This window comes from Gambusia affinis, linkage group LG10, assembly GCF_019740435.1.
Source record: "Gambusia affinis linkage group LG10, SWU_Gaff_1.0, whole genome shotgun sequence".
NCBI classification, from domain to species: Eukaryota; Metazoa; Chordata; class Actinopteri; order Cyprinodontiformes; family Poeciliidae; genus Gambusia; species Gambusia affinis.
The window spans coordinates 18,421,560-18,431,157 of NC_057877.1; the positions used below are offsets into that span (position 1 = coordinate 18,421,560).

The 9,598-nt window shown below is 37.3% G+C and overlaps 1 protein-coding gene across 1 annotated transcript; it reads left to right on the forward strand.

Annotated features, from left to right (window-relative positions):
* The first annotated feature begins 3,702 nt into the window (after positions 1-3,702).
* On the forward strand, positions 3,703-9,372 carry b3gnt7 (UDP-GlcNAc:betaGal beta-1,3-N-acetylglucosaminyltransferase 7). Its single transcript, XM_044129842.1, has 2 exons — positions 3,703-3,888; positions 6,182-9,372. The coding sequence occupies exon 2, from the start codon at positions 6,183-6,185 to the stop codon at positions 7,434-7,436; it is 1,254 nt and encodes a 417-aa protein (XP_043985777.1). The 5' UTR covers positions 3,703-3,888; position 6,182; the 3' UTR covers positions 7,437-9,372.
* The last annotated feature ends 226 nt before the right edge of the window (positions 9,373-9,598 follow it).

Consider the following 9,598-nt stretch of genomic DNA (forward strand, 5'->3'; position numbering starts at 1 on the left):
TCCAAGTTGCACATAAAAATTGCAATAAGCTCAGATGAGCATTCCTGATGCTGGTTAGGAATTTCATTCCCCGGAGCCTGACGCTGGTGATGGAGGTCAGTGAAGGATGTGTGCCTGGAGAGCTGGGAGGGTGGAGGTGGAGAAGGGGTGGAGGAGGGTTGAGTGCAGCTGGAAAGCGGAAGATGCCATGGCTGGAGGTCCTTATCAATGGGGGCTTGGTCAGTGATTGGCTGAGATGTGGTCCGGTCCAGTGTTGATAGGTCGACGGCGATGAGCAAGACGTGCCGATTGGATGATACAGGTGGGGCTAGAAAGTCTTCCAGTCTGAATCTGCACCTAGGCTTCATGACAAGGAAGCAGACTTCAAGTTTCCCCAGCTTCCACAACCCAACTGTTAATAGGTTTGAGATGCTGACTATACATTGACGATACCAAGTTTCCAAGTATTAGCAAATTATTAATATTCGTGTCAAGTAGGTCAAAATCAGTGTGTGAGACAGAGAGAGAGAGAGACAAAAACATTTCTGAGGATCCTTTGTCCCAATAAAATAAATAAATAAATAAAATTAAAATAAACTTGTCAGTTTCTTACAAAATCATTGTTTGTCAAATGGACCTTCACATTCAACAACAAAAGCTTGAGTAACAAGAAGTCCCAACATGGACAATTTACAATGAAAGTTATACGAGTCTCATGCAGCTTAATATGCTGAGAAAAAAATCCACCACTTAAGTTTCTGTTTCCTGCTTACAGCCATTCATTTGACACAATATAAAGGTTTATTAGCTGTGAAAACGGCTTTTCAATCATTAACTGCTTTAAAATTGACTCATAATCTCAGTTTTGAAATATTCCTGATAGAGATTGGGTGGCTGAGATTATAACTACGGTAGATGAAAAGCACCTGAAAATATATAATTCATTATTCATCTTCTGATCACTTTTTCCCAGTACAGGAATAATTCTAATCAGGACACAGTGTGATATAAATCAAAATAGGTCTGACTTTCATCACTACCTTATTGGAAATGTTTAGAACATTCAAAAACCAGTGTTTAAGTGGTTGTTTGCTTTGTCAGAGGCTGGAAATGTCAGCATAGTCAAAAAACCTAAAATTTCCAAAATAATAGCAAAATGCAATAGCATGTAATAAACTCCTCTTTTCCAATGTAATTACATTGAACACTTGCTGGAAATAAAATAATTTAAGTAAAACTAATTTTTCTGCTAGAGATTTTGCATTAAGAAATGCAATCTTTATTATGTTAAAAGCATTGTCTTTACAAATTTGAGCTGAATGTGGTAGACAAAATTAAATTCACATGTGACCTTTGATAATCTGATATTCAGATAGCTTTCTTTAGACCAGAGTCCATAAGACTATATGAAGAAGTCTTTCTCCTGATAAACCACATGTGATAACCTTAACGCCCCGTCCCTGAATACACCAGCGCGAGAAGGAGACGGTCAAGAAAGCTGAGCTTCAATCAGCTGGTGGACTCAGAGTGATTCTGACCCGTCCATGGGAAGGGTCATGTTGCAACAAATCCCTCCGCGTTCTTATTGGCTGATGCCTTTGTTTGTCTCCAGTGACTAATTGTTTCTGATCAGCTAAGGAAGTACAAGGAACCGTAATATCCATCACCACTTCACTCTTCTCCAGAATATGTGCGTACGAAAGCCGCAGAGAATGAAAAAATAATAATCAAAACGGGAAAAAACATCACCAGCAGGCAACAGGATGCACATGGTCCTGAGAAGGATGGCTGGTTGGATTCAGGAAATGGAGAGAGATGGAAAGGAAGGAGGGATTTTGAATCACAGCTGTTGTTAGACTGAAAAAAACAATCTGTTTTGAAGCAGAGCAAGTTTTTATTGTTCCTCCCTAACACCACAAAAAGATGGAGAGACACTTAGTTATCAAAGACAGCTGAATTATTTCTACTGAAATAACTCTTTTGAATGAAGAATCTTTAAAATGGAAAACCAAAAACCATAAACAGATAATGAGCTGTCTTGAATGACTAAAACAAAAATGTGACATTTATTGATATTGTTAGTTGTTTCTGAAACTTTATCATCCTAAATAAAACATTGTGATAAATAGAAATAAGCTCTAAAAGTGGAGGAGCCAGTGGTAGGCACAATCACGATTAGCTGTTCTATTGCAAAAAAAAAAAAAAAGACTGGCATTTTTTTGCATAGATTATTTACATATTTGGCTCCAGCCATAAGAAGATGAAGATCTGAAGCAGTATATGCAACTGCTGGTGACCCCTGTTAGCCTGAAGTCCCCAAGAGCACTTGAAATTTCACAGGACAGCATAAAAATGTAGAGGGCTAGTTGTAAAGAGACTATGTATACATGACAGCAGTTTAATGGTTTAATGGCTGAGTGTTTGCTTTCCCCTTGGTTCAGCTCTGATTGCCACTTCAACCTTCAGGTTAGTCCAGTGAGACCACACACAAAGCATGCTAATGAAAGTTGTTTTTTACTGCAGGTGAAACGTTAACTGCTCCTGTTTTCTCAACAAAACTGCATGTCAAAAATGTGAACTCTATGGAATCCACTGTTGGTTTATTAAGTAAAGATCAAATATTGATAATATACAAGTGACCTTCATGGTGCTGTGGCTGACAAACAATGAGCCTGACTGGGAAATTTGCTGTCAAGAACCTTTTACGACATTCAGCCAGTTTTAAAACCTGTCTGAGGTTTAGTACATTGTAGCCTCTCTGACATGTAGTGGTACTAACAACAGCAGAAGCAAATGTAAATGTTGTAAATGTTGCAAAGCCAGAGTAATGATAATAAAAGTGTCTGATTGCATTGTAGCACAACAATGGTAACAAGGGGCTGATTTACTATCTTGACATTGTATTTATGAGTCCCTCGAAACTGTCCTAAAACACCAATGTGCTGAAGGAGGGAAAAAAAGATTTTCAATAAAATATCTGGCATTGTGTTATTTTATGGACTAATTCTGATAGAAGAATGTTTCTGACCTCCTACTCTTGCATGAATGTTACCCTTCCTACTGTCACACTATTGCTATGGAGACCATTCAACAAGAAAAACAAGCAAATAAATAAATAAATTTTTTTGCATAGCTTTTCAGATGGACGGACAAACAGATAGATAGATAGATAGATAGATAGATAGATAGATAGATAGATAGATAGATAGATAGATAGATAGATAGATAGATAGATAGATAGATAGATAGATAGATAGATAGATAGATAGATAGATAGATAGATAGATAGATAGATAGATAGACAGACAGACAGACAGACAGACAGACAGACAGACAGATAGATAGATGTAGCTGAGTAAATTTAACTTATTACTATGCATCCCTTAGAGCCATACCAATAACCACCTGCTTCGATTTTTATATATCATTCGACTATACAGTTATCAAGAAGCATAGTGTTTAAAAAGCTCGCTTTAAGTTAGTGTTCCTGGTAGTTAGTTCAGGACTCCACGTCTATTAATCCCTATCTGGTTATCTAAACATTTCAAACGAGACACTGAATGTTTGGTTTATCTTAAGAGGCTTTAGCATGACTTTTGATTGACTGCCTTGCTTGCGTGGCCACACTGTTCATTCACTTTCCACATCCTGTTTCACGTGCTCGGAGCAGAGCCTTTAAGAGCGCACAGCACTCCTGAGCTGCCTTGCTGTGACCGCGCAACGGTGCGCAGACATCAGAGCGCAGAAAAACGGTTTCGCATGACACATCTGTTTTCTCTGTAGTTGCCTCCTTAATCAGAACCAATTCACCTCTAAGGATTTTCGGAAACCCTGTTGTACTTTTAGAAATAGTCAATATCGGCTCGGTTGGTAGAGCGATCTCATCGTCTAAAGCAGAAGGCAGAACAGGTAAGTTGTCCCCCCTTTTTTATGATAACGTTGGCGTCAAATCTGTAAATTCACTCGCTTAGAGTCATTGTTATATAGGCTACCCGACTTTCTGTAAAATATGTAAAAGATCATTCAACCCATATTTTGTAGAAATCATTCAGATGAAACTGAGACACCTCATCGTTAGTTAAGTAAAACTAAAAGCCATTTTATTAAGGCACATATAACATATGAACAGGTGTTCAACATTCTACATTTGATTTAAAAATTAATTTTACATATCTGTAATTATCAATACAACTATATTAAAGTATTTTATTTTCCTTTTGCAATTTCTAAAAGTCACACCTGGTTCATTGTTTCAAGACACTTTAATCAGAAAACTGAAGGCATCTGTTTAAAGACAGAGCCTCTCCTAGATATCTCGGATTTTTCTGTTTTATTTTGGGGGTTTTTTATGTTTGTTTGTTTTTTTGTTTGTTTTGTTTTGTTTTTTTCCACTTATATATTTCTGAGCTGACATTCAGTAACTGGTTGATAATTAAGAGGCGGGGAAGAGAAAGAATCCCTCAAAGGTAAGGGGGCCACTGTCTCAATGGCGCTGAATAGAGGGGATGACATTTTGGAAATGTGAGAATCTGGAGCGCATTCCACATGTTCTTCCAGAAGACTTATATACTGGTGTGATTATAAAGACTACAGGCTGAGTTTTCCACTACGGTAATCTTAATTGTTATTGCACAAAAGGGGGTAAAAATATGTAAAGCAGAATGCGTTTTTAAACATGTCATTGTTTGCTTCTCTCTGTTTTTGTTCTGATTTTGATCAAATGCACTTTATTTAGGGTTTTGTTGTATTTGCTGACTTATTACAGAAATATACTCATAAGGTTTTCTTTACATATTATAGTGTAACTTTTTTGTATCAAAAATGTATTCCAAATAATCAGGAAACTCATAATATGTTTTATTTTCAAGCTGTCAATGCCTTACAAAAGTATTTATACCCTTTGAACTTTGTCACATTACAACCACAAACCTCAATTTGATTTATTGAGCAGAGAAATAAATAAAGATCTGAAAAATAGAGGGAATCTACAAACATTTTAAGTCTTACAACAGATTCAGTTTGATCTGAACTTTTGAGCTTTTCTTATAAGTGGATATAATTTGCTCAAATGTAGTCCATTAATGCTTTTCTGTGCACTGTTTTTTCGCTCAGCTGCTGGGTCCCTTACCTGGCCTGCACAGACAATGTCTTTTGGTCTTTTTCGACATTGCCTTCTCTTCTTCTTGATCTTCTTTAATGAAGGCCAGATTTGGGAAGTGCAAAAATAACAGTTGTCCTGTCAACAAATTCTCCCACCTGAGCTCTGAATCTCTGGAGCTTCTCCAGAATTACCACTGGCCTCTCAGTTGCTTCTCCAATTAATCTTATTGCCACACCTTTCATTTTAGGTAGACATGACATTAGATTTTGTATTTTTGCCAGTCTTACTGCATTTTTACATGGTGGATTGAACAGTGCTCTGTGAGATGTTCAAGGCTTAGGATATTGTTTTTATGACCGTCTCTGTTAAACAACCCCACAAATTTATCTCTGTAGTTATCTCTTTAGTAGCTGATGTTCCCTCACAAACCTCTTATGTTTTCACAAAACAGCTTGTTTATACTGAGATTAAGTCACGCATGAATGGAGTTACTGACCAGGGAACAAATCTTCATGCCACAGTATTCTGTTTTTTTCTTAGTAAAAAAATTTGATAATCATATATAAATATATTTTCAGCTGACAATTATCTTTGCTGCTGGTCTATTATACAAAATTAAAAATATATAAATATATACAGAGGGGCTTATCATTTGAGTGCATAGTGGTACAGCCTTGTTGTCTAGCAACAAGAAGGTCCTGGGTTTGAACCTTGAACTGGGGCCTTTTGTATGGAGTTTGCATTTTCATCCCATGGATGTGGTGAGGAATTAGTCTCTCTAAATTACCTTTTGGTATAGTGTGTGTGGTTATTTGGTCTGCTTGTCTGTGTGTAGCTCTGTGATTGGCACCAGGTCCAAGGTGTCCTGAGGCAACCTCTGCAACCTTTCACAGACACGTAGGTAAAGACCATAAGAGGATGGGTGTTTGTGGTTTTAATGTGGAAAAAATTGGTATTTAACCAAGGCATTGTAATCTACACAGACATAAAAAAAAAAGTTTGATCCTCTTATTGACTTTGCAAATACATTTCAAATCAAAATGTACTATTTAATACTGTTAACAAATCCTAACATTGTCTGTGATTTTTGACTTCCTGTAGAATGAACAACAGAGATCGCTGGAGAGTGTACAAGAGGGTGTGTGCCATGTTCTTCCTGGCTGTGGTGGCGCTCACCGTTGTCCAGAGGGGCAGCATCAACATGGGGACTCCATTTGAGTTGGAGCGCATGGCTCGTATGCACGCTTCCCAGGCAGATGGACCCAGAAACCCTCCACAGGAGGGACCTGGCTTGCACCTGGGGTTAAAGAGCTTCTGGAAGGCTGGCAGGCAGAAGCCAAAGGCCAAAGTCCGAGGTACCACACAGGAGCCCGGAGTTACCGACAACACCAGCCCCGGTAACTGGGACGTGACCAGCTCCAACTGCAGTGCCAACCTCAACCTGTCAAGCCAGGCTTGGTTCAGGGCGCTTGAGGACAACTTCAAGCAGTTCATGCTTTATCGCCACTGCCATTTTTTCCCCATGATTCTCAACCACCCAGAGAAGTGCACAGGGGAGATTTATTTGCTCATGGTGATTAAATCGGTGGCCACTCAGCATGACCGAAGAGAAGTCATCCGAAAAACCTGGGGTAAGGAGCAGCTGGTCGACGGGAAGAGGATAAAAACCTTGTTCCTGCTTGGTACGCCTTCAAATGCTGAAGAAAGAGCTAATCATCAAAAACTTGTAGAGTATGAGAACTATATCTATGGAGATCTTCTTCAGTGGGACTTCTTAGACAGTTTCTTCAATCTGACACTTAAAGAGACTCATTTTCTCAAGTGGTTTCACACCTACTGCCCCAGAGTACAGTATGTCTTCAAGGGGGATGATGATGTCTTTGTAAGTGTGGAGAACATTTTGGAGTTTCTAGAAGGCAGCAGCCATGACAAGAACCTGTTTGTAGGGGATGTGATTTTCAAGGCTAAGCCCATTCGTAAGAAGGAAAACAAATATTACATCCCTCATGTTCTCTACAATAAAACCTACTACCCTCCATATGCTGGAGGCGGGGGGTTTCTCATGCATGGGATGCTTGCAAGGAGGCTTCACTGGGCTGCAGAGACCCTTGAGATCTACCCCATTGACGATGTATTCTTGGGTATGTGCCTGGAAGCGCTGCAGGTCACTCCTGTAAAACACAATGCCTTCAAGACATTTGGCTTAGTGAAAAACAAAAACAGTAAAATGAACCGGGAGCCCTGTTTCTTCAAAAACATGATAGTAGTGCACAAGCTCCTCCCGTCAGACCTCATGCACATGTGGCATCTGGTCAACAGTGAACTGAACTGCTCGAAGAAAGTGGAACTCCTATAGCTCCGGGAGAGTTAAAGACAAAACCCCGTAGCTGAACTTTACCACAGAGATCACCAAAGAAAATTTGCTGCCAAATGCAGCGAGCAACAAAGCAAACTTCTAAGTAAACTCTTCTTTATGACTCTTTGGAGAGTTGAAGAGCGTTTTTAATTTGTCAAGTAAATTGTTGCAATTTTTAAGGGTTCATAAAGAATTGTGGGCTTATATGTATGTACTGAGAACTCTGTTAGCGTTCAAATTCAGAAACAGTATCTATCACAATCACATTTTCATTCTGATAATATGCAGCTGCAGGCTCTGCTGCAAATGTTCAAAAATGGTCTTACTGTGCCACAAGCAATGCTACATGACTTACTCCTCACCCTTTATGTGGAACAACAGTTCTCCCACTGTCGTCTCTTTAGACTGTTGCTAATTATAAACTTAAGTTTCCAAAGCACACACTTTACTTTAACTTTGCTTTAAAGCAACTTTGTTCAAGAAAAAGTACAACTGCATTATGTATAAGTAAAAGACCCAAGTGTCATTTGAAATCAAGGTTGCTTCTGCTCCAGCATGCAGATAGATGTTCTAAACTGCCTCCTTTTGGGTAATAGAAGCTAAATGTTAGAGTTTCAGATGAACAAACAACTGCACTAAAACAACAAAACAGCTTGTTAACTTGCGTTAATCTATATAGCTAATTGGCTTTCTTTCAAGATAAAACAGTTATGTGGTTATATGTTATAATACAGCTGGACTGGTTTAATGTAAAGTATTTAGTTTTTATTCAGAGTTTTGTTTGATTCATTTAAACCAGGTCAAATAAAACCCAAACAATATTCATTTGAAAAGAAAAAACTAAAAACAATTTTATAAAATTAAATCAATTTTATCTGTAGTGGTGCGTTTGATTTGTTATGGAAATTTCATCACACTTGAGTGTTTTCTAGGGGCAAGTTAGAAAACTGGTAGAAATTATTAGGTGGATTGGTGCTAACTATTGCTAATTAGCATAAGACAAATCTATGCATTTCTCTCCACTAAAAGTGTTCAAATAATAAAGGAATTTGTTTAGAGATATGGATTTTACAGCACTAAGTGATCTGTTTGTGTCTCCTAAAACACGGTCTAAGTGGTTTAAGGAAAGACAAACTATCAGAGTTGCTCATAGATTTTATACTTGCAGCCTTGACATACATGTATCTGTGCTGCAGCCATATTTGTCATAGAACTCTGGATTATGCAGCTACTTCCAAATTTTTTGAGTTGAAATTATGATTTTTAATGGGCACTCTTGTTTTTTTCCAACTGGAAACTCAGAAAATCCAACTTCTGTGGACAAAGATAGCACACCATACAGGCATACTTTGTGATTTATACTTATATCAGTCTTGTTAAATGAAAACAGATCAAACATAAAATAAAGAAATATGAAAGAATAAATTATTTAACAAACCTAAGCTCAAATAAATATGTTTACTTAAGTTAGTGTACTACAAGCCAAGGTTGTTTTTTTAGTTGTGCCTGATTTAAAGCGAAAACAGTGCTTTGAAATTGGCCACTTTTTCAATTGTTATGTTATTTACCCTAAATAATACCTTAATTGGATATATATAGCTGGATTTACTTTGAATAAATGCAATATTTTGGAGATAATACTGAAATACCTTTTAAAAATTAAGTCAAAATATTTCAACATTGCTGAGTGCCTTATGTATGCTATTCTGAAACTTAGCATACGGAATTTTGAAAGAAATCAGTTAAACTGGATGAACTGTTAAATTTGTTTTAATTGGCTTTCAAAAAAGTATTTGTATGTGTTTGATTTAGCAACAACTCGAATAAATTATTTAGTGAAGAGTCATTCAACACATTTATGTTGTCAGACCATATTTTTAGTTACATCATTCAAATGTGTTATAGATGGGGTTTTTTTCAATGCATCATACTGAGGTATAATTTTTCAATATCACTGGCCACTTTTAGAAAGAATAGAAATGGTATAATAACACCTGAATAACTTAATTCATTTCACTTGTTGCTTTGGAACATGTCTGATGTAATCTAGACGTTTACTGGATACATATAACTTTAAAACACAACATCTTTATAGCTGTTTCACACATTAAGTTTGTGGATTTAAGTGCTGATATACTTGACATAAATTTATGAAAGGGAGG